The following is a 27557-nucleotide window of genomic DNA, read 5'->3' as shown; positions in this document are numbered from 1 at the left end:
CTCATTTTCACTGCATCAGCTACTCTGATCTACTCTGATCCTGGCAAACTCAAACTGCGTTTCTCCCACCAGACAATTCTGACCATAGGTATCCCTACAGTTAACACATCCTACATTTTCATTTGAGTAATTTAGCAGATGCTCTTATCAGAGCGACCTACAGGAGCAATTAGGGTTAAGTGACTTGCTCAAGGATACAGACAGATTTTTCACCTAGTCGGCTCGGGGATTCGACAAAGTGACCTCTCAGCTAGTCGCCCAAACACTCTTAACCGCTAGGTTACCTGCCGCACACACAACTGTTTCCACCGATACTACACATACTACCCAACCTGACACCACAAATGGATCAGCAAGACTGCAAGAATACATTCTCCTCCTAAATCTCACTGGGCCAGAATCATCTTTATCATCATCAGGACGAGGCTCGACCTTGGGCATCTTCAGCGCACCTGCCACCATTGGAGTGCCATCCCACCGATCAGGACTCAAACTCAGATCACAGATTAAAAGTATATTTACTCAGGGGTGGCCTGATCAGGACTAAGTCCAACACATTACTGCAGTTCCCCAACAGCACATATTTGTGTTGTAGCCCCGGACAAGCACACCGCGTTCAACTTGTCAACTAATCATCAAGCCCTAAATGAGTTGAATCAGTTGTGTTGTTGGGGGTACTCGAGGACCGGAGTTGGGAAACACTGCCTTATGGAATTGTAGCCATTTTATTTAAGATTGCTACATGATATTGCAGCAAATTCGGGGGTAAGAAACTGGGACTTAAACTTGGGCCCAGGGACTATCATCCCAACACCTTAGCCGTTACACCAAGAGATCCATTCACTACCCAGCCCTTCCTTTGGGAAAACACAACCCCAGACTTCTCTATCATTAGCCCCACGCCCGGGCACACATTCGATTGCCCTAAAGTTCTGCCATCCTCTACGGAAAAAAATATTGCAGTCAGTGCAGTATAACTGCAGTATGCTGCAAATACTGCATCCCAAAATATTTTTTTTACTAGTGGTTTTGCAGTGTAACTGTAGTTACAGTGCAGTACAACTGCTGTTATCCTGCAATTACTATATCCAAAAATACCAGTTGACTGCAGTTACTGCACTTTTACTGCAGCTGCAAAACTGCTATCTTTTTGTTTTGTAAGGGTAACACCAGTGCATACAATTTACTACACTTTCCAAGGTACTCTAGTGCTATAAATGGTTGACTTTGTTCCATCTGAGAAAAAAAAAACATGAAAAACACCAACAAGTGAAGACACTTGGAACTGCCAATTTATTCAAAAATGATTAAATGATGTGGCACTAGGTAACAAACAAATCAAAAGCAGAACTAACAGGGGGGCAGGGGGATTCATTGGCATGATCACAGTCAATAACATTTTTCTGTTTATAATCATCTGGGGGTAAAACATATTTTAATAATAAAAATAATCAATAACACGGTTCACACTACAACCAGATCCAAGTTGTACTGGGCTGGTTGTTTCGGGAATCGTACTGGGGGGAAAAACAACATGAAAAGAAAACGTCTGAGCCAGTACAGTACAGTTCTGGTTAGCATGATAGTGTGAAAAGGGTCAATGCATCTAATGCTGCAGGCCCTCCAAATTATGCATTACATATCTTTCAGTAGCTACATAACTGCACATTTGAAGTGTCACTCAAAAGCAATAGAAGGAAGTACAGCAAGTTATGTAAAATGCACATTTTTAAATCTAGACCAATTATCAAACTGATTTGAAACTAAGTTGAGATATGACCACACTTCTTCACTGACTGTACAAGGGAGAAATGCAGGAGAGAGAACACATTCTGGTAAATACAAAATTCCTCACTGTTTGTCAGGGTTGGGGAGTAACGGATTACATGTAGTCAGTTAAATGCAATCTTAATTTAAAAACAATTTAACCAATCAGTTACGTTACCAGCAAACATATTGTAACCAGATTACAGATCCTTTTGAAAAACTAGATTACTTCTTGGATTACTTGTAAATTCTGAAAGGACGTTGACACCTTTCTATTCTCACTAAGCAGGTTTCCAGTAAAGTACCAAAAAAAAGTCACGACAGGCTCATGTAATGTAAACAGCAAATTTGTCAATAAACTTCCAAAATGTCAACAAAGCTAAATACGCTAGACAAGGGGGGGGGTATTTTTGGGTCTGCAAAATTCTTTGTGTGGGAAATGGCGCTTTTATGTGCAACTATTGATTAATTAAGCATTATATCTAAGTAAACTTGGAGTCACGCAATGACATTTTGTGTGGTCCTCCCATTACGACTCAGGAAAACATGCAGTTTACTAGGTTACATGCAGTTTACTAGATTATAACTTTTTTTAAATGTGTGATGAACTTCACAGGGTGGTGAAAGTACAAGGTGATGAGCTTGTTGCTCCTTTCAATAAATATCGAGGGTGTTATTCTGGTGACATGACGACCAATGTTTGATTGCCATTTGACAAATTAAAATAATCTCTTGTCCATAATAGTCTCATCATATAGGCTACACCTGAACTCTATCTGCGAGCTCTTGTCTAGAGCGCACATTCGCTATATAACTCAATATTGTTTCTGACAAAACTATCAGACGAGTTGAAAATTCAACGGAAAAACATCTAACTTGTATTTTCTATTCGGTACATGGGAATTTAACTGCAAGAGTAATTTATGTGCACTACGTCATCACACACAGGCCCTTATCCACAAAAAGTCAATTTGATGGAAACATTTCTGCTGAGAGAATACAGAAATGTTATTTATGCAGCTTTTTTAATATTGGCATTAAAATCTGTTGCCAATTGGATGGAAACGTAACTAATGACATTCAATTTAGCATTGAAAAAAATGTGCAAGTTTAAGTTTGTTCCACCTGAGCGAGTCTGGTCCCTGACTTGTGAACACTACCATGACACACAAAATGCATTTGATGGATCCCCTTTTTAAATTCCTCTTAAGAAAGTAATCCAAAAGTAACCAAAACTAATCAGATCACATTACGGATTACAATTGGACAGGTAATTAACTAGTAACTAACGGATTACATTTAGAAAATAACCTACCCAAACCTGCTGCTTGTTCATTACAATTTACACCGTATGCTTCGTAAGACAACTCCTGAACAGCTAGAGGGTCAGAGTGGAGCTCAGGTTAATGTCATGGTGGAACACAATACATATAAATCTTTTTCATTTCTTCTTTTTCTTCTTGGGAGGACCTTGATCTGAATCACTTCCTTCTGATGAATCAGAGGCCGAGCTGCTTGAACTGCTAGAGGAAGAGGAGCTAGAGCTGTCACTACTGCTGTCACTGTCGTCCGACGAAGAGCTTGAGGAGTCACTACTGTCAGACGATGAGTCACTGGAAGAGCTGTCAGAGTCACTGCTGCTGCTGCTACTACTACCACCACCACTTGCATCCTTTGACCTGAAAGCAAGTGGCACAATTTACAAAACCATTATTACATAAGCAGAATAGTGAAGGCATGTTGCAGGCATAGCCTAGATCTCTACTGAATATTTAAGAAAAGTGTGTCGAGTGGACTATGCTCTACCCATTTCAGATCTAAACTCAGCAAAAAAAAGAAATGTCCTCTCACTGTCAACTGCGTTTATTTTCAGCAAATGTGTAAATATTTGTATGAACATAACAAGATTCAACAACAGAGGGGGGGGGGGGGGGGGGGGGGGGGGTCAAAATTAACAGTCAATCTGGTGTGGCCACCAGCTGCATTAAGTAATGCAGTTTTTTTTAACCTTTATTTAACTAGGCAAGTCAGTTAAGAACAAATTCTTATTTTCTGTTCTGTTTCTGTTCACTGCCTTGTTCAGGGGCAGAACGACAAGATTTTTTTTTACCTTGTCAGCTCGGGGATTCGATCTTGCAACCTTTCGGTTACAAGTCCATCGCTCTAACCACAAGGCTATCTGACGCCCCACAGTGCATCTCCTCCTCATGGACTGCACCAGATTTGTCAGTTCTTGCTGTGAGATGTTACCCCACTCTTCCTCCAAGGCAAGTTCCAGGACATTTCTGGAGGGGGGGAATGGACCTAGCCCTCACCCTCCGATCCAACAGGTCCCAAACGTGCTCAATGGGATTGAGATCCGGGCTCTTCGCTGGCCATGGCAGAACACTGACATTCCTGTCTTGCAGGAAATCACGCACAGAACGAGCAGTTTGGCTGGTGGCATTGTCATGCTGGAGGGTCGTGTCAAGATGAGCCTGCAGGAAAGGTACCACATGAGGGAGGAGGATGTCTTCCCTGTAACGCACAGCGTTGAGATTGCCTGCAATGACAACCAGATCAGTCCGATGATGCTGTGACACACCGCCCCAGACCATGACAGACCCTCCACCAACAAATTGATCGCACTCCATAGTACAGGTCTTGGTGTAACGCTCATTCCTTTGATGATAAAAGCAAATCCGACCATCACCCCTGGTGAGACAAAACCATGACTCGTCAGTGAAGAGCACTTTTTCCAGTCCTGTCTGGTCCAGCGACAGTGGGTTTGTGCCCATAGGCGACGTTGTTGCCGGTGATGTCTGTTGAGGACCTGCCTTACAACAGGCCGTCTGAGCACTGATGGAGGGATTGTGCGTCCCTGGTGTAACTCGGGTAGTTGTTGTTGCCATCCTGTACCTGTCCCGCAGGTGTGATGTTCAGATGTACCGATCCTGTGTCAGTAGAAAGGCCTCTTTAAAGTCCTAATTTTCATAACTGTGACCTTAATTGCCTACCGTCTGTAAGCTGTTAGTGTCTTAACGACCGTTCCACAGGTGCATGTTCATTAATTGTTTATGGTTCATTGAACAAGCATGGGAAACAGTGTTTAACCCCTTTACAATGAAGAGCTGTAAAGTTACTTGTATTTTTACGAATTCTGTTTGAAAGACAGGGTCCTGAAAAAGGGACGTTTTCTTTTTTTGCTAAGTTTATCTACAACAGTCATAATGTTGGAACAATTTTATGGGGTTTAGAGCTAAAAAGTGACAATTACCTTTTCTTCTTAGTTTTTTTCTCATTGGAGCTTTCCTTTCCTGGTCTGAATAGTGAATAGAGATCGAGTTAGTTACAACATGCCATGGCTGAAAAAAAATCCAAAGATTATTCTAAACCAACCAGGGGAAAATAAAAGTGAAAAGAAACTTGGCAACACTTATGAATCATTGTACAAAGGAAATGAACTCCCAATGGCGCGTTATACTGCATCTCCTCTAGATAGCAGGCTGGGTTACAGTAATAGCCTTGTAAATACTGTCACAGACTAATTACCGCTGTAACCATACAGCAAACCACCTGTAAGCTCAGGCTATTGCAGTAGACTGTAGCCACAAAATACAGATTTGAAGTCATCAAAATCATGACTATGCAGCCTATTCAAAAGTGACATCAAATGGTAGACACCAGGGTCACGTTCATTAGGGTAAATGTTTTTGCATTAGAAAATGAAAATGTTTCTTATTGGAAATGCTCAAGTAGTAGGCCTACCTCTCCGTTTCCAAAAAATGTCTCCCTAATAGACATGACCAAGGTGACTTTCCACAGTGTTAACATCTTCCGAACTCAAGTGATCTTCTATCAAGCTGACTTAATAGTAAGACAGCAGTCACCCAATACAAATACATACTTGTGGCTGACTTACCCTGTGATATTGACCTGTTTATTTTGATTTTCTTTCAGTTTATTTTTCATTTCTGTTGTCCTTGATGGCCTGTGAAGGTATTTTCGTTTGCCAGTACACTCATATGTCCAGTGTCCAAACTCCAAACACTTCTGACACCGAACATGTTGTTTATTTGCCTCCCTGTTTGGAAAAAAAAGAGACATGAGTAAGAGTTATTTATAACTGTAGGTAGACTTTAACATAGGGAAGGGGTGGGGTGTACACTATGTTAATGGAACCTGGCCCCTCACTACAATGGTAGCAAAAGTTGGATAATCCCTGCTGTTTCTTGGGCCAAATCAGAATAAGTGGAGTCAGGACACTTTTTCAGAAGAATTGAGTAGCTTCCCTGACTGTATCTGACTATCTAAAGCCTTTGTTAAGAGATCTTGAGACCAATGTAACACAGGTAGCTGCTGGCTCAAGCACTATGCCTGTTCCCCAGTCGCTACTGTTGTACTTGAGTTTTTAGGAAAAGGCTATATGGGCACTCCTGACTTGCAAACCAGGGTTAGCCTCAGGATTTGAGCGTGAAATACTTACTCTTGTCTCTAACATGTAGGCTCAGCATTTTTACGAACAGCCCCATTACAAGTCAATGTTGAACTAACTAGATGTCAACTTATTTTTCACAGGGAAGCGTTATTGACCCGACCTTCAGTATGCTGGTCTGTACATATTTTTCCTCACACGCAACAAACAATATGGCCGAGCCTAACCAAACTACAGACCAAATGTTGTCCCAAGCAATCAGAGTGTAAATATTTTATTCAACATACTGGTTTGTAGAGACTTGCATCTTTTTAAGGCAGACTTCTTTCAAACTGAATATCCACGGGGTAACCATGGTAACGGGCTGATGTTTAGTCAAGGTCAAGTTCTGTTTTAGATTTTGGTTAGTTGTTTTGCAAGTCAGCAGTGTCCTTGTAGTCTCTTCCAAGTAGTTTGTTAGCTGGCTGTAATAAACAAATGAACACCTGAGCTCAATTTCAAGTCACATAGCAGAGACTGAATACTTATGTAAATAAGGTTTGTTTTTTTAAAACATTTGCAGAAATGTCTAAAAACCTGTTTTCGCTTTGTCATTATTGGGTATTGTGTGTAGATTGGAGAGGAAATGTTATTTTTAATGCGTTTTCAAATAAGGCTGTAATGTAACAACATGTGGAAAAAGTCAAAGGGTCTGAATACTTTCTGAATGCACTGTATATGGTTTGGTACTGAAGTTAAGTTAGTTTTACATTAAATATTCAGTTCTCTCGCCAATAGCTATTGAACAAAGCCCGCCATGACAATTTTATATCCTAAATCACCAGAGGATGGAGAATAGACATCTTTGTGTGAATTGTTTTATTTATTCAGATTTCAAATGGATTGTTCTCCATCAGAGACAATAGTCGGGTGAACAATACTTTCCTGTGGATATTTTGTCTCAGACTTTTAGTTATCTAGCAAGCAAGTTAGCTAGATAGTTAACGTTAGTATGCGGATGCCTTAACTATGTTCGGTTTGCTCCTAGCAGAACTTGGCTAGGTAAAGTGAACGTCTGACTCACATACTCCTTAAAGACATTCGCTTGAAAAACGAGAAAAAAGCTTCAATATTACTGTGTCACTCTTGAGACGCCGTAGCCAGTATACACTTCCTCAAAATAGATTTTAAGTTATATATTTCTTTAGTTCTGGTTTTGCCGAGCAGTTCTTTGTCACACAATTTGACTTCTAATATGTTTAGTGCAGGATTTCTCAAGCAAAAAAAGTTGTATAAAAATCCCTAATATTGACCAATTACTGACAAAGGGGCGTAGGTTTTGGCTACCAAACTTCAGCTTGCCTAAAGAAAGTGCACAAACCAGTAGGGTCCATCTGCTGACCAAGTATTACATTCCGCGCCCACTACGCATAACTTACTACATGTCGTGCTCACAGCTGTGTACCAGTGTTCTATTTTTTTATTTAACTCGGCAAGCCAAATTCTTATTTACAATGATGTCTACTGGGGAACAGTGCCTTGTTCAGGGGCAGAATGACAGATTTTTACCTTGTCAGCTTGTGGATTCGATCCGGCAACCTTTCGGTTACCGGCCCAACGCTCTACCAAACTTACTGCGAGGGAAGTTGCTAACAGAACCGCAGGAAGGCGAGTTGGTGCTCGATAATAATAACTAATAGGAGTTGGCAGGGTGAAAAATGTGGCCTGTTTTTTCATGATTACTTCAAAACTACAGCAAGCAGCTGGGCCATATGGTATATGAAACTGGGCTCCACAGCAGATGCAATTAACTAGTTTTTAATCAGAAAAAGCATTGTTAAAAATGTCATGGTTCCTGCCTAACATTATTGGGCATTAGCGCCACCTACTGTACTGGAGCACCCACACCTGTCCTAGCTTAAACATTCACCCAGATATAATGGAGATTCCAAACGCCCCAATTTGCAGGCCGCAATTGCATCCTTCCACGAACAGCCAGAAAAAAAACCCTGCTTAGAACAAAACGTCACAATTTAGTCATTAATACACGAACCTTTCGGATGGGAAGCATAAGGACGCTTTTACCCAGCTAACATTAGCGCTAGCTAACTTATGTGTCGGCTATCCAACGTGCAGACAGTATATCTATGCTTGTTAGCCAAAGAAACATATACTAATTATTGAATGTAACCATTTAATAAGTTAACTTTGTACATCATTATTGCCCACATCTCAAACAACATTGTAGGTAACGTTACAGTAGCTAGTTAACGTTGGCTAACTAGCGTTCAGTAATAATATTATTGTTAACTAATTAGCCAAATATTCGCACCTCAGCATTACTTATTGCTCCAAGTAAACACGGTGATCACTAAATACGCTGACTCGAGTAAGTACACCAAAATTCTTAAGCATTTTAGTAATAACCAAACTTACGCTTGCCGACGGGCAATAATTCTGTGCATGGGTGTCGCCATGTTGCAATTTGGTAGAAATGTAGCTACTTCCGGGATGGCGAAACAAAAAGATTCCGATTGGGCGACATGAGGACACCGCCAACCAATCAAAAGCCTATGGTTGATGCCAACGATGTGTAGAAACCCTGGATGACACCGGGGGAGCTGTATTGAAGCCACCACGCAACCATCTTGGTACTCCTCATTTTTAAAAAAATATTTTGGAATCTATCGTTTGGAAGCTATAGAAATGTATTCAATAATGTCTACATTCGTTTTTGACACATTGATTTATTCTATTACAGACACCTTAATGCATACTTTTACATTAAATTATGTGAGCTACACACACATATATATAAATATTAGAGAGTACCCTTTGTTACTGTCCCCACTACAACATAAAAAAATACTTAAATATATGTACTTTTGTCCTTGAAACACTTAAGTGAATTACTGTAGAATTCCATTCATTCCTATGGAGAACTGCTCCTACTAGGGAGTGCCAATATGTCCGACCGGTGGCTTCAAAGCCACTCAATGGCCAATAGACAGCATTAGCAATTCAGGGTTTATTATAATTAATTTACCAGGTAAGATTTTACCAGGTAAGTTGACTATGAATACATTCTCATTTTACAGCAACAACCTGAGCAATAGTTACAGGTGAGAGGAGAGGGGATGAATGAGCAAATTGGAAGCTGGGGATGATTATGTGGCCTTGTTAACACCCCAACTCTTACAATAAGTGCCATGGGATCTTTAGTGACCACAGAGTCAGGACACCCAGTTAACATCCCACCCAAAATATAGTACCCTACACAGGGCATTGTCCTTGATCACTGCCCTGGAATATTGCTATTTTTAAACCGGAGGAAAGAGTGCCTCCTACTGGCCTTCCATCACCACTTCCAGCAGCATTTGGTCTCCCATCCAGGACCATCGCTACTTAGCTTCAGAGGTAAGCCAGCTGCGGGATACAGAGTAGTATGCAGCTTGTTGCTCTTCTATGTTGAATAGTTATCCCAACAAGACATCTCATCTACTGACTTGTTATTAAAAGTGGATAAATATTCAACTTCAAAAGGTCTATTTGATAAAAAATATATATTTTCATTCATCCTTGACTATTAGAATATATGTCAAATAGTCATCAAGTACGATCCAGCAAACAAATCAAATCGTATTTGTCACATGCTTACTTTCAAGCCCTTAACCAACCAGTTTAATGAAAAATAGGAGTATACTTCCAACATTTTTTTTCCAAATGTAAACAAATAAAATAACAATAACGAGCTTATATATCAATGTGCAGGGGAACAGGTTAGTCGACCTGTTCAACCTAGACTTGGCGCTCCGGTACTGCTTGCTGTGTGGCAACAGAGAGAACTATTTATGACCAGGGTGGCTGAAGTCTTTGGCAATTTTTAGGGCCTTCCTCTGACACAGCCTGGTATAGATCCTGGATGGCATGGGGCTTGGCCCAAGTGATGTACTGGGCCGTACGCACTACCCTCTGTAGCACCTTGCGGTCAGATGCCGCAAAGTTGCCATACCAGTCAGGATGCTCTCCATGGTACAGCTGTAGAACATTTGGAGGATCTGAGGACCCATGCCAAATCTTTTCAGTCTCCTGAAGGGGAATAGGCATTGTCGTGCCCTCTTCACGACTGTCTTGGTGTGTTTGGACCATGATAGTTCGTTGGTGACACCAAGGAACTTGAAGCTCTCAACCTGCTCCCCTACAGCCCCGTCGATGAGAATGGGGGCATGCTCGGCCCTCCTTTTCCTGTTGTCCACGATCATCTCTTTTGTCTTGATCACGTTGAGGGAGAGGTTGTTATCCTGGCACCACACTGCCAGGTCTCTGACCTCCTCCCTATAGGCTGTCTCACCTGCTCCCGATAGGCTGTCTCATCATTGTCTGCAAACTTAATGATGGTGTTGGAGTCGTGCTTGGCCATGCAGTCATGGGTGAACAGGGAGTACAGTAGGGGACTGAGCACTTACCCCTGAGGGGCCCCCGTGTTGAGGATCAACATGGCAGATGTGTTGTTACCTACCCTTAACACCTGGGGGCGGCCCGTTAGGAAGTCCAGGATTCAGTTGCAGAGGGAGGTGTTTAGTCCCAGGGTCCTTAGCTTGTTGATGAGTTTTGAGGGCACTATGGTGTTGAACGCTGAGCTGTGGTCAAGTAATAGCATTCTCACGTAGGTGTTACTTTTGTCCAGGTAGGAAACGGCAGTGTGGAGTGCAATAGAGATTCTGTTATCTGTGGCTCTGTTGAGGCGGTAGGCAAATTGGAGTGGCTCTAGGGTTTCTGGGATAATGGTGTTGTGAGCCATGATCAGCCTTTCAAAGTACTTCATGGCCTTTCAAAGTACTTCAGTCATTCAGGCAGGTTACCTTGGTAACCTTGGTGTTCTTGGGCACAGGAACCCTGGTAGTCTGCTTGAAACATGTTGGTATTACATATTCGGTCAGGGAGAGGTTGAAAATGTCAGTGAAGAAACTTCACTGACATTTGGTCAACGCATGCTCGGAGTACACATCCTGGTAATCCGTCTGACCCTGCGGCCTTGTGAATGTTTACTTGTTTAAAGGTCTTCCTCACATCGGCTATGGACTGTGATCACACAGTCGTCTGGAACAGCATGCTTCATGCATGCTTCAGTGTTGCTTGCCTCGAAGCGTGCTTAGAAGTTATTTAGCACATCTGGTAGGCTGGTGTCACTGGGAAGCTCGCGTCTGTGCTTCCTTTTGTAGTCCGTAATAGTATGCATGCCCTGCCACATCCAACGAGCGTCGGAGCCGGTGTAGTAGGATTCAATCTTAGTCTGTATAGATGCTTTGCATGTTTGATGGTTCGTCGGAGGGCATAGCACGATTTCTTATAAGCATCCGGGTTAGCGTCCTGCTCCTTGAAAGCAGATGTTGCCTGTAATCCATGGATTCTGGTTGGGGTATGTACGTACGGTTACTGTGGGGACGACGTCAACAATGCACTTATTGATTAATCCAGTGATTGATGTGGTGTACTCCTCAATGCCATCGGAAGAATCCTGGAACATATTCCAGTCTTTACTAGCAAAACAGTCCTGTAGCTTAGCATCAGCGTCATCTGACCACTTCCGTATTGAGCGAGTCACTGCAACTTCCTGCTTTAATTTTTGCTTGTAAGCAAGAATCAGGAGGTCAGATTTGCCAAATGGAGGGCAGGAGCGCGTGGGAGAGTGAGTCTAACAGAAAGCGGGTGCTAGTGGGAGCGGGATGATGAAATCTGTCCCGCTCAGACCTCTACTGTGCACCATGACAGTGAAGCCGGCAATGCTAGAGAATTTTATTACTGACTGTGTCAGTGTGAAAAATGGGGAATTACCTAGGGAAACTGACAGATCAATAAAGTTACATTGCCATACTGACTAATGCAACCCACATTGCAATGAAAAAACATCAGAATATCAATCTTCAATCATTTGGCCGATGGTTTCATCGTTTGATTCAAGTCTAGTTTGATTGAGGCAAAAATACTAGCTAATGTAAGCCAACTTTTGGCCAGCTCTCTCTCTAACGGTACATCAACTGGAGAAAGTTTATATACTTCTGAAACGGGACAAAACATTTCCATACAAAAAACTGCTGTTAGATAGCAATATGAGGAGGCTATTATCGCTATCTGACAGATAACTAGAGCTAATCTGGCTGTGGTAGCTACTCACAAGCATAGCTTATTCATCCACCTCAGTCGAGAGGGGATGAAACATTAGCTAATGTTACATGTCAGTTACAATACTATCTCAGCACTGCGAATAAACACTAGTTTAAAAAAAATTATGTTAAATAGCAGTTACCTTGCCAGCTACATTAGTCAACTAAAGAGTAGCCAGTTTCTGTTCTGCTGCCTGTTACAACTCGGTGAAAGAGCGCAACACGGACACACTGAACCATGCTCAACTCTCCCATGCTGGTCCAGCCAGCATTCCAGAAGCTTTGCCTTCACACAGCCTGTCAGCCCGCTCTGTGGTGTCTGCTTGGTCCTAAATCCAGTAGGGTAAACACTCCAAACAGTCTACCCAACCACTCAGAGGTTTTCACATGGTCCTAAAGCACACTGTATCATATTCCAATGCTTAAACTGGGGGGGCAGAAATGCAGTTTCAGAATGCGGGGGGTACATTTACATCTTGTCTTAAATAACAGTCCAAACAACATGTAGGCCTGTTAGAACACAACATTTATTATGAATGAAATGTACAGGCAAATCCTTACGGAATCTTAGTCCTTTAGCCTGTATCTAGGGTACTAACGTTAGCAATGCTAGCTAGCTAAGTAGCTAAACCTGCGGCATCTAAAATAGTGTTTTCAACGATAACAGACAAACACACCTTCAGTGACTGTACAACCAACTAATAAAACGTTTACAGTGTTCGAGAGGATCAAAACCATAATGCATCATGGATAAATTGTGAATGGCTGATTGATCTAGAATAATAATGAATAGTTATTTATGATGCATGTTTCTCAGTCGCCTGCAATGTTGAACAAGACCATAGGCTATTTCGAAAGCGCAAACCTGAGTGCAATTTTGGTTGGTAATGGTGGGAGTGGTTTTGCCAAATGGAATCATGGGAGTTTGAGCCTTGAACAACAGAAAAATATTGGAGTAAACTGACTATAAATATCAAGCTGTAGGTTTTTGAGCGTCGATTTAAAATATTTACAGATGTTATTAGACGCAGACAACCAGAGCAACACATAGCAGGGAATTCCAATATGAGCAGAAAACTAAAGACAGGTTATATACTGTAGGTAGCTGAAAATGACTATCCATAATTGATCTTTGATATTGGGGATCCGTGGGACGGCCCAACTCTGATTACCCCATTGAAGTTGACATTTAAAATGTTTAAGGTAAGAGTTAAGGTTAGAGTTAGGTAAGGGTTAAGGTAAGCAAGGGGTAAGAGACTCACAGGCGGTTGGTGGCACCTTAATTGGGGAGGACGGGCTCGTGGTAAAGGTTGGAATGGTATCAAATACATCAAACACACGGTTTCCATATGCTTGATGCCATTCCATTCACTCGGTTCCCGGCTATTATTATGAGCCGCCCTCCCCTCATCAGCCTCCTGCAGGGGGTTAGGGTTTAGGGACATCCCAAGGATTCTGGATAGCACTAACCGTCCATCATAATTTGTAGAAGGCCAGCATCCCGGGGGTTTCCTCTTCACTGTTGCTGTTTTGCGGGTATTATTTAATTCAGCCGCCAGTTAAGGACTTGTGAGGCGTCTGTTTCTCAAACTTGACACTCTAATGTACTTGTCCTCTTGCTCAGTTGTGCACCGGGGCCTCCCGCTCCTCTTTCTATTCTGGTTGAGCCAGTTTGCACTGTCCTGTGAAGGGAGTAGTACACAGCGTTGTACGAGATCTTCAGTTTCTTGGCAATTTCTCGCATGGAATAGCCTTTATTTCTCAGAACTGATGAGTTTTCAGAAGAAAGTTCTTTGTTTCTGGACAGTTTGAGCCTGTAATTGAACCCACAAATGCTGATGCTCCAGATACTCAACTAGTCTAAAGAAGGCCAGTTTTGCTGCTTCTTTAATCAGAACAGTTTTCATCTGTGCTAACATAATTGCAAAAGGGTTGTCTAATGATCAATTAGCCTTTTAAAAGTATAAACTAGGATTAGCTAACACAACATGCCATTGGAACACAGGAGTATGGTTGCTGATAATGGGCCTCTATACGCCTATGTAGAGATTCCATAAAAAATCTGCCGTTTCCAGCTACAATAGTCATTTACAACATTAACAATGCACACACTGTATTTCTGATCAATTGTATGTTATTTTAATGGACAACAAAACATGCTTTTCTTTCAAAAACAAGGACATTTCTAAGTGACCCCAAACTTTTGAAGGTAGTGTGTGTGTGTGTGTATATATATATATATATATATATATATATATATATTATATATACGCATTTTACATGCCAACTTTGAGTTAGCAGCAGTTGAGATACTGCCATATATGAGTACTACATATCATTAGTTGGAGAAAATTACAAAAATTCATGGTTTAGAACGACATCTTTCTGATAGAAAGGTCCAGAGCCATCGAGAACTATTCAATTCTCGCGATATTGCATTGAGATTCCGCGTGAACTCACAAAACCACCTTGTAGTTGTAGCAGATCTTGCTATCTACCGCCCGGTGTGCACAGCTATCAGATTATTCAGTACAGTGCCGCGGATTGTGAATTGAAGTACACTTCTGATTTAACAATATCCACTCACTTTTGTACGTCTTTCCAAAAATAATTCAAACACGTTTCTGTTATTTTAAGGAGTTATTGACGTCAACATTTCATACAATAGTAGAATACAGGCAAGGTAACGTTAGCGTGGAAGATGTCAGTGGTGGGAATTGATGTGGGCTTTCAAAGCTGCTATGTTGCTGTAGCTCGAGCCGGAGGAATTGAGACCGTGGCTAACGAATACAGCGACCGAAGTACACCGTAAGTAAAATATTTTAAAACTCGTTTCCCTAGTCTAGACTAGCCATACACTTGAGACAAATACAATTGGTTTGTGAGAGTGGCCAGTTTCTGTTTTTGCGGCCTGGACAACTAGCTGCTAGCTAGTTAGTTAACAGTTGTGTGTACAGGGTACTGCACGTGAATTCAGCTGCATTACGTTAGCGAGCTAGCTAACGTAATGCAGCCATCTAATCCATTTAATTTCACCATCCCGCTTTTATCAGATGGATTTATTTCACATGTGTATTGAACTAGTTAATGGTTGCTATTAAACTAGCAGTTACTTATGAGTTCGCCTGCTATCATAGTTAGCCTGTTAGCTAGCTCACCGTTTTACTGTACTGGCTCACTTGCTATGACGACATCCGTCAGTCGCCGGTAGGAATATTCTAGCAATTTTGCAGTGCGTATAACTGTGTGGTAAAGTACACCATCCAATGAAATGTTTTTTTTTTAAACCTCTATTTAAAATATATATACCATATTATTAGTTTATGGCACCACTGGCCACTTACTGTCAGATTTAAGTCAATATTAACATTAACTTGTTCAGCGATTTTTATATTTTGTGGCATTTTTTTTTCTTCAACATTTAAGAAAATGTACAGAAAATTACATGCGATAACTGCCTAAAACGGTCATAAACCAGGTTCCATCAAACCTATGCAAGTAAAGTACATGTCGGACAAAACATGTAATGACCGGCCTGATGGCAACAGAACATTTTTCGTTAAACTTCCGGACGTCGACAAAAAAAATACACTAGACAAGTTGGTATCTTTTAGTGTCGATAAAATTAATTATGCGAGAAATTACGGTGGAATTGCTTTTATGCGCAAATATTAACATAGCCATCATATCGAAGTACATTTGGAGTCACGCGATGACATTTGTGGTCCTACCACTACTACTGAAGGGAAAACATGCAGTTTATTAGGCTACAGATGATACCAGTTTTGATTCATTTCACAGGGTGGTGAAAGTGCAATATTCGATTCCCACGTGGGACCAGTACAAAAAAAGTATGAAAAACGTATGCACTCACTGCTGTAAATCGCTCTGGACACGAGTGTCTGCCAAATGACTAAAATGTAAATGTATTAATGCGCCTTTCCAATAAATATAGGGTCTTATTCTGGTGACATGATAATCGATGATTGGTTGCCGTTTAATAAATAAAAATAATAACGCTCTTTTGTCTATAATGATAATGTAGGCTACACATCTGCAGGTAGCTAGAGTGCACGCCCAATACCAGAGTGCACACTGGATATATAATGCAACATATTTTGTGAGAGAACCATCAGTACAGTTGAAAATGTAACTTGTATTTTTATTTGGTACGTGGGAATTGAACGGCAAAGGGTATTTTTATGTGCACCAAGTCAACACGCACAACCTTTTTTTATTTTCAAGAAGTCAATTGATGGAAACATCTCTGATGGAAAAATGCGCAAATTGTTGTTATGCGGATTTTAGAATATTCTAATGAAAATATGTCGCCAGTTGGAACTAAACTAAAAAATGTCTGACTTGCTAAATGGTTGTAGTTATACACATGCCGCGTTCTATCAATTAGCAAATTTACATGCCTGAGTTTTCTAGATCCGTCTAGCTTGTGAACGCAGCATTAAACCAGGGGTAAGGTACGTTTCCATTGGGGGAAAAAACAAAAGAAACAGCTGAACGTCATGACGTCACACCTTGTCGACTTCTAGAGTCTTCTTCAGGCTGCATGGATAGAATGAAATAATTGATTGCATAACACCGGTGAAACTTGCTTTCCTATAGATAAGAAATAACTGGATGTTTAAACTTGCATCCAGTCAATCAGAAATAAAAGTCGAAGCAATGCAGGCACTTTTGAAAGTCGGGACAATCCTTGTCCAGCAAATAACATTATTTTTCTAGTTGATTATTTTTTTTTCAAGCAGTTGGTATTGAAATATATATTTGAGAAATTCTGTAAATTGAAAGATACAAATGTAAATGTCTTACAATTTTCAAGGATGTATAGATTTTTGTAACACAAAAACAGATACACTGGGTTTTTACATTCAAAGACAAGAGTATCAATTGATTTCATTACCTTATTCTTACAGAGCATAGTATTCAATATGTAAAATATATTGAATAGGATGTTTTTTATTCATTTTATGGATGTAATATTTAGCAAGAATCATAATTGAATTCATCACATACTTTTCATTAGTGGAGGATCTTGGACAATCTAAAACAAAAAGAACATCACAAGCTTGCAGATGGATGTCGCTACCCTATATTTTACCAAGTCCAACACTGGAAAAACAAATGTTCAAGATTCTGTCCCAGATTGAAATTTATATTTACAAGTACTTGTTGGATGTGTAATATCTGAGTTACTTTAGTGTTTCCATCACTTTGTTAGCATGTACAGTGCATGCGTAAAGTATTCAGACCCCTTGACCCTTTTCAAAACATTTTACGTTAAAGCCTTCTAAAATTAATTAGTTTTTTCCCCCTCATCAATCTACACACAATACCCCATAATGACAAAGCAAAAACAGGTTTAAACGGGAAATATCACATTTACGTAAGTATTTAGATCCTTTACTCGGTACTTCGTTGAAGAATCTTTGGCAGTGATTACAGCCTTGAGTCTTCTTGGGTATGATGCTACAAGCTTGGCACACCTGTATTTGGGGAGTTTCTCCCATTCTTCTCTGCAGATCCTCTCAAGCTCTGTCAAGTTGGATGGGGAGCGTCGCTGCACACCTATTTTCAGGTCTATCTAGAGATGTTCGATCGGGTTCAAGTTTTTTAACGTGCAAAATAAATTTATGCAGCAGGGATCTTGATCCAGGAGGGGATTGATTGTCTCTGCTGTAATGCTAGAAAACCAAATGCGTAGTTGGAGCCCTGAGCTGAAGATAATCTATTTGGCACATCTTCGATAGAAATCTAGTCAGAACTTATAAGCAGTGGCGTCGCACGCACCTTTTTGTTGTTGACAGTGTTGAAAATCATACTGTCTGTATTTCAAAATACCCTGATATACGGTAAACTGCCCAAGCTTAATGTGGGCTAAACAATTTCATGTGATGACTTGCTAAGTTATAGATTACTTTACTTCTCTCATCTCAGTCTCTGAATTTTACATAGGCTAATTCACACTAAGATATGGGATGCCATAGAATCTAAAGCAGCATGCACACAAGGAAGGATCTTATCAATTATCTTGTTCACCTTTTTCAGAGCATGTGTGTCCTTTGGACCACGGAATCGTTCAGTAGGCGCGGCAGCGAAAGGCCAGGTAAGCCTTGCTTTAAGACGTATCGCTAATATAAGTCATTTGTGAAAATAAAGTAGCATGTTATTTGACCATGGCATTTGTTCTTTTTTTTTCTTTTTGAAAGGTTGTAACAAATTGTAAGAACACTGTTCAAGGGTTCAAGCGATTCCATGGCAGGGCATTCTTAGACCCCTATGTCCAGTCAGCAAAATCTAGCTTGGTTTACGACCTGGCCCAGATGCCTTCTGGGATGACCGGCATCAAGGTAAATGATCAGAAGTGAAGATGCGGCTGAACAGGGAGCTGGTTTGAGATATTTATTTTTACTTCATTGCGCAATTTATCTACTAGGTGATGTACATGGAGGAGGAGAAAGTCTTCAGCATTGAACAAGTCACTGCCATGCTGCTGACCAAACTGAAGGAGACTGCTGAGACGGCAATGAAGAAACCTGTGGCTGACTGTGTCATCTCTGTAAGAAATTTTACTCTATCTTCACGCCTGTCTAAGTAGATGTATTATTTTTTGGGTTAACAAACCCTCATGCCTACAGCGATGCCTATGCCCTATAGAAAATATGCAGTTACATGTGCGCGCACACACAGTTTAGGCAGTCACGGGCTGTGTTTTTGTCAACTGTCATAATTTCTCCTAATGTCCTCCAGGTCCCCAGCTTCTACACTGATGCAGAGAGGAGGTCTGTCATAGATGCAGCTCAGATTGCAGGGCTCAACTGCCTACGACTCATGAATGAGACCACTGCAGGTAATGCCATTACCATGCCAACACTGAACAATGTTATCCCATGTAAATCTTGGTCTGAACCAATTTCTCTGTCTATTCCAGTTACACTGGCATATGGGATCTATAAACAGGATCTCCCTGCCCCTGAGGAAAAACCAAGAAATGTGGTATTTGTAGATTTGGGCCACTCTGGTTATCAGGTCTCTGTCTGTGCATTCAACAAAGGAAAGCTCAAGGTACGTTTTTGATATGTTCAAAGACAACGTAACACACACACAAAAAAAAGATAGAATAAGGCATTAAGTAAAAAAAAAAAAAAAATTGTTCTTTCAGATGCTAGCTTCTGCGTTTGATGCAGAATTGGGTGGCAAAGACTTTGACGAGGTGTTGGTGAACCATTTCTGTGAAGAGTTTGGCAAGAAGTACAAGCTGGATGTGAAGACCAAGCCCAGAGCCCTGGTTCGTCTCTACCAGGAGTGTGAGAAGCTCAAGAAGCTGATGAGCGCCAACTCCTCTGATCTGCCCCTCAACATCGAGTGCTTCATGAATGACATCGACGTGACTGGGAAACTCAACAGGTTAGTGGAGCGTAAAACAAGTCCTTTCATTTATCTCGGTACGTCTACATTACACATTTGGCCATCCACAGTGGAAAAGCCATGTGTCAGGAAGTGGTTTCATTCGGTGCATGTGTATCATCATGATACAAGCAGCTGCATGTGTGTACGGTATCTATTAATATCCCATGACCACTGTTGTTCCAGAGGCCACTTTGAGGAGATGTGTGCAGGGCTTCTGGCCAAAGTGGAAGCTCCCCTGCACAGCGTCATGGAACAAGCCAGTGAGTAGCTGTAGTAATAGTAGCTGGAATATCCCTGAGCCGCATGCACAAGCGCAGGCTGTTCATGTTCTTGCTAAGACCTGGATTGGCTGTTTAAATCTGACTACTAATATGTTTCATACATTGTCCAGAGCTGAAGAAGGAAGACATCTACGCTGTGGAAATTGTGGGCGGGGCCTCCAGGATCCCTGCCGTCAAAGAAAGAGTCAGCAAATTCTTTGGAAAAGAGCTGAGCACGACATTAAACGCAGACGAGGCTGTCGCAAGAGGATGTGCACTGCAGGTATCATGTCATGACTCACTGTCCCCAATGATTTCTTCAGCAAATGGCTAAAAATGGCACGCCCATGTCTCTCACTCATGGAACTGGTCTGTATCGCTGTAGTTGTTGACCTGATGTTTACTGGCATAGCACAAACAATTAGCAGGTAATAACTTTTCCTGTTGACATACCATTAAGTACAGTTGTTAAACACTTAGCGAACATATTATAATGCAGGTAGTTTATCTCCTTAGTGTGCAATCCTGTCCCCTGCCTTCAAAGTCAGAGAGTTTTCCATCACGGATGTCGTCCACTATCCCATATCCTTGAAGTGGAACTCTGCCGCAGAGGAGGGGTTAAGGTAATGATATCTTCTTCACATTTGACATTGGCTTATTTAACACCGATTGCACTGAACTCTGATTGGCAGTGACTCACGTCATCTTCTGGTCTACTCTCCTCCGTCAGTGATTGCGAGGTATTCCCAAGGAACCATGCTGCACCCTTCTCCAAAGTGTTGACATTCTACCGGAGAGAGCCCTTCTCCTTGGAGGCGTACTACAACAACCCCAAAGAGCTGCCGTACCCGGACCCCACAATAGGTACCAGAACAAACAGTCCTGAAACGTTAAATGCTTCTAATAAGCTATAAGCTTGCACCTGTTCAATTAATTTTGTACTTTTAATGGTCGTCTCTGAGGCCAGGTTACTGGGTGTCTTCTAATACTCCACTTGTGAACTCGTCAGGTCAGTTCATCATCCAGAAAGTGGTTCCCCAGGCAAATGGTGAGAGTTCAAAGGTCAAGGTGAAGGTCAGGGTGAATGTCCACGGGGTCTTCAGCGTGTCCAGTGCCTCTCTAGTAGAGCTCCTGAAACCTAATGAGGGAGAGGAGCCAATGGAGACAGACCCAGCCGGGAAGGAAGAGGAGGTTTGTGTGCACTGTTTTCGCACAGCGCTTACATAGGCTATGGCCTCTACCAGGCTTTCACCTCACCTTTGGTATAAAAGCCCGTGGGAGTTCCTGTCAGAAAGAGCCCAAAAGAAGGTGGAGGGTATCCAAGTTGTTTGCCCCTCCCAACAATTAGAATAGGCACTTTCAAACAGGCAGCGATTGGAAACCGAAAGCCAATAATTTTCTTTGTTGCCCATGTGGGGTCGTGTCATTATGCTTGCACAATTAATTAGTTTATCTGGATAATTAGCACTTCTGATGAGGAATGGAAGGGGTGGTTGTTTTTGAATAATCATCAACTCACACCCAATCAGTCAGCAGCCGCTGGCAATCAGCGCTCCACTCATATCCACTTTTCCAATATGAACTTCCCCAGGCTCTGGAGAACAACTTGAGGGAGGCCTGGAAGCCTAGGCTACATCGGCAATAATGCCTATACTTTACCCACACCCAATTTATTGGACAATGAATCAACCCAGACATATTCAGTAAAAGGGCAACTAATTAATCTGTCATGTCTCAAGTTAAACCTGCTTCAGAAAATATATTATTGTATTGTCCTTTGCCTGCTTGTTTTTCTTGTGTTATCTGACCATCTCTGCATTGTGATGTCAAGCTAACGTTTGGTGTTAACGCCACATGAATGGAGAGCTAATAAAATGTTTGTCTCTTCAGAGTAAGATGCAGACTGAACAAGATGACCAAAAAGCCAAAGGTGATGGACAGAAAGACGACGCTGACAAGAAGTCAGAGACTGAGGAAATGGAGGTGACTGACTGACTACATATTTTCAACATTCTGAGGGGATGTGTTTTGTGTGTATGTATTCATGATAAAGGTATGGGACCAGTGCACATTTACCTAAAACGTAATGTGTGTGTGTGTGTTTTTTATCTCAGACATCGGAGGATGGAAAACAGGAGAAGAATCACGCTCCATCGGCAAAGAAACCCAAAGTGAAAACGAAGACTGTTGAACTCCCAATCGAAAACAGCCTGCACTGGCAACTAACCAATGACCTGGTCAATCTGTTCATGGAGAATGAGGTAATGTTCTAGGACACCATAACTAGTATCAACATTAATTAATTTTTTCCAGTATTATCTGATTGGCTTAGCATCACCGAGACAGGATATTTTTCAGAATTTTGTTCTCATTAGTTGAAAACCTGTCCTGTATTGATATAAACCATGTATTATTGTCTGTTATTGTTTTACAAGCATAATTTTAACATGCAACACTGTATATCATACCACTATTGTACAGTATAAAGAATTTCTCAACCTTTTTGTCTGTAAAATCGGGTTTAATGGGTTGCTTAAGCATGTTCATCTGTGTCTACTGAGAGTTGTAGTAGGAAAAAAAGTAACACACTTGTTTTTATTTAAATGTTACAATTTAGCAGGTGCTCTTATCCAGAGCGACTTAGTAGTGAGTGCATACAAATGTATATTTGTGTCCACCTCAGGGTAAGATGATTATGCAGGACAAGCTGGAGAAGGAGAGAAACGATGCCAAGAACAATGTAGAGGAGTACGTCTATGAGATGAGGGACAAACTGCACGGAGTGTTGGAGAAGTTTGTCAGTGAATCTGTGAGTATATTCCCTCAAGCTGGCTGAGTAGAAAAGCACTAGATAACAGCAAGGCTAAGCCACATTTCTTTGTATTATTCCCAGTGTATTATATAACCTTTACATGTATTGTGGAGTTACTAAAAGTTTTTACTAATTGTAGGACCGAGACACCTTTGCATTAAGACTTGAGGACACAGAGAACTGGTTGTATGATGACGGCGAGGACCAACAGAAACAAGTGTACATCGACAAACTGGCTGAATTAAAGGTAACATTGCCAGTCAATTCCCGTCTCTGATTCTAGGGTGTATTTTGTTATGTGACTGAACCAAATGTCCCTTCGACAGAAACTTGGGCAGCCCGTCCAGGAAAGATACATCGAGGCTGAGGAGAGACCAAAAGCATTTGATGAACTCGGAAGGCATGTCCAACAGTACATGAAGATTGTAGAAGCATACAAAACAAAGGTAACTTCTAAGATATTGTTATTGCATAGTTGTGCACATGTAGTTTTACCAACTGAGTCACTGGACATGCAATGATATATCTCAATGTCTCCCAGTATTGAAATGTTCCTTATGTCTGTCTTGACACCCAGGAGGAGCAGTATGAGCATTTGGACGAGTTGGAGATGTTGAAGGTGGATAAGCAGGTGAACGACGCCATGATTTGGATGAACAGCAAAATGAATGCGCAGAGCAAACAGAATTTTACCCAGGAGCCTGCCGTCAAAGTCCAGGAGATTCAAGCGAAAACAAAGGTTAGTGCAGACAATAGATTTGTATAGTCTGTCAAGGACTCCGTTCTGCCTGGTAAGGTCATATGGTCGGGGACAACTCCAGGTCCTAATATGGCATATGGTCATCCAAAGTTCAGAATATCCCTAAGCTCACTTTTTAATGTTCATATTCTGTCAACTCGTACCCAAATAATGTTGTGGACTCACTGTATACTCCTATTTGTGGCCAAAGTATAAATTGGAGAAGAAAAAAAACACTTCAAAACCCCCACCTCGAACACAGTTTCAAAAAGGTTTACTATTTCCTCATTGAGGATGATTTCATCCTGAGGAAGATGAGCTGACCATCAGTGGTCTACTCATGCAAATATTTTTGACCGGCATCCTTCTGTTGTTGGGGTATGCCCAGACCATTCCAACACAAAGCTCCTTTTTAATATACTTAATGCTGTAATATTGAAATTTGGGGGGGGGGGGGGGGGGGACCTGACCACGTTCACACAAATGTTAGTTGTAGATCTGTCATTCTTATTGAAAGCAAGTCTAAGAAGTTGTAGATCTCTTCTATGTGCTCTATTTCTATGCGTTTTGCTCTTACATTTTCATGTTTGCATCTTTCGGTTTTATACACCAGCTTCAAACAGCTGAAAATACAATAGTTGGAGATATTGAACATATTTTTCAAAGCGGTTTAGATGGTACAATGATTCTCTGCACTAGACATTGCATGTTTTGTCACAATTTCCATGTTTTGGAAGGAAGACCATTTCACTAATATTGTAATTCATTCTAGGTAATATTTCATAAAGTTCATTTAACATCCTCTTTCCATCTGTTTAGGAGCTTTACTCAGCTTGCAACCCTATCGTCTCAAAACCCAAGCCCAAAGTGGAGATCCCCAAGGATGAGAAGGAAGAGCAGAATGGACCTATTAATGGACAGGAGGACACAGATGCCCAGCCAGGCAGCCCAGAGAAGGGTGCAGCAGGGAGCACGGTGGCTCCTGAATCTGCAGAGGGCAACAAACTGCCTCAGATGGACATTGACTAACTGCTGCAGCTGCCCCAGCCTTCTCTCCCCACCCGCCTCGCACCTCTGAGTTCTTACTGATTATAGCCTTTCTTTTGATGACACAGTCAAACTATTCCTATAAGTACTGTCAAGCAGCCTTCTTGGCATGTTCCACTATTTGCTGAATACAATGAATGCATATTGATCAAGCTGTTTGACATCAAATATTGTGAGTGCCGCAGGATGGAAACTTGCTTTCTGTGTATTGCTTCAATGGCCATTTAGTAAGGAATGTTCTCAGCATCTCTAGCCTATTTCCACTGAGATTGAAATATTAAGAGGTCGTAAGCAGTGAAAAAACTAGTACAGAAGTTTAGTGAAAAATGTTAACTTATGTTTGAATGGGGAAGGGGGTTGAAGCTTGAAATGTATGCTTACTCCCTGTTGGATAAATGTTGAGGACACCCTGATGGGAGAGAAATTGGATGGAATAAAGGTTAGTGTATTCAGAGATATGATAGAGGCACCAATTACCTGTCTACTATATGTTTAATTAGATTTGAATTACTGTCCTGCAATATTTCAATATAAGGCTGTCACATTTAAAGGCAATGGTCTGTGGGTTGTTCTCTGGTATAGCCTTGTTTTGTTTTTCTACTCTGTACAATGGTGTGAATGAATGGTGAATACCAATTTGGTGCTGTTACCACTCACCAAAAGCAAAATAAATACTTTCGTGTATGAGAATTATGTTCAAGTGCTTAAACGATTATTTGAAAATGCAATGAGGAACATGTTGATTTGGGTGAGAGAATACTCCAAGGGACCTGGAGTGGAACACATTGAATTCCACGAAAGGAAAAGGATTATACAAAGTTCTGGTTTGCTGTTATTATACTGTCAAATTCACAAAGGTGGCATAAACAAAATGCAATGTTTAGATGTTCTATTGCTGTAAATCTCAAATCGGCAAATCCCTTCTATGGCCAGTGGTGGTTTTGAGAAACAAATAGGCCACTTAATAGGCATTATTTTTGGATCACCCCCTCAGCTCAGTACATAAAACCAACAGGTGTGTGCAGAGGGTGAGCCCTCATCCCCACTAGCTGAGTTTCTTTATTTTTTCTCTGTTCCAACCACCATGACCTACAGACACAGCTTCACCAGTGCTATTCTGGATACACTGGTTAACCCTTAAAGCACCAACATATTTTTTGCTGATTGCAAAAAGACTTTCAAGCAGTAGCACTATTTTATTAACCTTTTGTAACAATTCATTGGTTCAAAGTCCCAAAATTAGCATATACACTGCTCAAAAAAATTAAGGGAACACTAAAAATAAAACATCCTAGATCTGAATGAATGAAATATTCTTAAATACTTTTTTCTTTACATAGTTGAATGTGCTGACAAAATCACACAAATTATAAATGGAAATCAAATGTATCAACTCATGGAGGTCTGGATTTGGAGTCACACTCAAAATTAAAGTGGAAAACCACACTACAGGCTGATCCAACTTTGATGTAATGTCCTTAAAACAAGTCAAAATGAGGCTCAGTAGTGTGTGTGGCCTCCACGTGCCTGTATGACCTCCCTACAACGCCTGGGCATGCTCCTGATGAGGTGGCGGATGGTCTCCTGAGGGATCTCCCAGACCTGGACTAAAGCATCCGTCAACTCCTGGACAGTCTGTGGTGTTGGTGGATGGAGCGAGACATGATGTCCCAGATGTGCTCAATTGGATTCAGGTCTGGGGAACGGGCGGGCCAGTCCATAGCATCAATGCCTTCCTCTTGCAGGAACTGCTGACACACTCCAGCCACATGAGGTCTAGCATTGTCTTGCATTAGGAGGAACCCAGGGCCAACCGCACCAGCATATGGTCTCACAAGCGGTCTGAGGATCTCATCTCGGTACCTAATGGCAGTCAGGCTACCTCTGGCGAGCACATGGAGGGCTGTGCGGCCCCCCAAATAAATGCCCCCCCCCCCCACACCATGACTGACCCACCGCCAAACCGGTCATGCTGGAGGATGTTGCAGGCAGCAGAACGTTCTCCATGGCGTCTCCAGACTGTCACGTCTGTCACATGTGCTCAGTGTGAACCTGCTTTCATCTGTGAAGAGCACAGGGCGCCAGTGGCGAATTTGTCAATCTTGGTGTTCTCTGGCAAATGCCAAACGTCCTGCACGGTGTTGGGCTGTAAGCACAACCCCCACCTGTGGACGTCGGGCCCTCATACCACCCTCATGGAGTATGTTTCTGACTGTTTGAGCAGACACATGCACATTTGTGGCCTGCTGGAGGTCATTTTGCAGGGCTGTGGCAGTGCTCCTCCTGCTCCTCCTTGCACAAAGGCGGAGGTAGCGGTCCTGCTGCTGGGTTGTTGCCCTCCTACGGCCTCCTCCACGTCTCCTGATGTACTGGCCTGTCTCCTGGTAGCGCCTCCATGCTCTGGACACTACGCTGACAGACACAGCAAACCTTCTTGCCACATCTCGCATTGATGTGCCATCCTGGATGAGCTGCACTACCTGAGCCACTTGTGTGGGTTGTAGACTCCGTCTCATGCTACCACTAGAGTGAAAGCACTGCCAGCATTCAAAAGTGACCAAAACATCAGCCAGGAAGCATAGGAACTGAGAAGTGGTCTGTGGTCCCCACCTGCAGAACCACTCCTTTATTGAGGGTGTCTTGCTAAATGCCTATAATTTCCACCTGTTGTCTATTCCATTTGCACAACAGCATGTGAAATTTATTGTCAATCAGGGTTGCTTCCTAAGTGGACAGTTTGATTTCACAGAAGTGTGATTGACTTGGAGTTACATTGTGTTGTTTAAGTGTTCCCTTTATTTATTTTTTGAGCAGTGTATTTTAAAATGTTCACATTTATAGTGAAATTTGATGTTTTTAAAAATATTTTTCATGTTTTTAACAGATATTTTGATAAATTTCATCCTAGCCACTTATGAGCATTTGTCTGTCACACAAATGCAACACTTTG

The 27557-nt window shown here is 41.6% G+C and overlaps 2 protein-coding genes across 2 annotated transcripts; one reads left to right on the top strand and one right to left on the bottom strand.

Annotated features, from left to right (window-relative positions):
- Nucleotides 1–1274: 1274 nt before the first annotated feature.
- Nucleotides 1275–8694, bottom strand: LOC139418013 (zinc finger CCHC domain-containing protein 10-like). Its single transcript, XM_071167093.1, has 4 exons — nt 8597–8694; nt 5669–5830; nt 5024–5068; nt 1275–3446 (listed from the first exon to the last, which is right to left on the bottom strand). The coding sequence occupies exons 1-4, from the start codon at nt 8635–8637 to the stop codon at nt 3209–3211; spliced, it is 486 nt and encodes a 161-aa protein (XP_071023194.1). The 5' UTR covers nt 8638–8694; the 3' UTR covers nt 1275–3208.
- Nucleotides 8695–14784: 6090 nt separating this feature from the next.
- On the top strand, nt 14785–25300 carry LOC139418012 (heat shock 70 kDa protein 4-like). Its single transcript, XM_071167092.1, has 19 exons — nt 14785–15132; nt 18388–18445; nt 18549–18689; nt 18776–18898; nt 19090–19189; nt 19271–19404; nt 19502–19746; nt 19933–20009; nt 20141–20292; nt 20526–20632; nt 20740–20873; nt 21019–21200; nt 21900–21992; nt 22124–22270; nt 22693–22818; nt 22961–23068; nt 23148–23267; nt 23399–23560; nt 24380–25300. Exons 1-19 carry the CDS (start codon nt 15026–15028, stop codon nt 24587–24589), a joined length of 2526 nt encoding a protein of 841 aa, XP_071023193.1. The 5' UTR covers nt 14785–15025; the 3' UTR covers nt 24590–25300.
- Nucleotides 25301–27557: the final 2257 nt, after the last annotated feature.

This window comes from Oncorhynchus clarkii, chromosome 10 (assembly GCF_045791955.1).
Source record: "Oncorhynchus clarkii lewisi isolate Uvic-CL-2024 chromosome 10, UVic_Ocla_1.0, whole genome shotgun sequence".
Lineage (NCBI taxonomy): Eukaryota > Metazoa > Chordata > Actinopteri > Salmoniformes > Salmonidae > Oncorhynchus > Oncorhynchus clarkii.
This window is presented reverse-complemented; position numbering and strand designations above follow the sequence as displayed.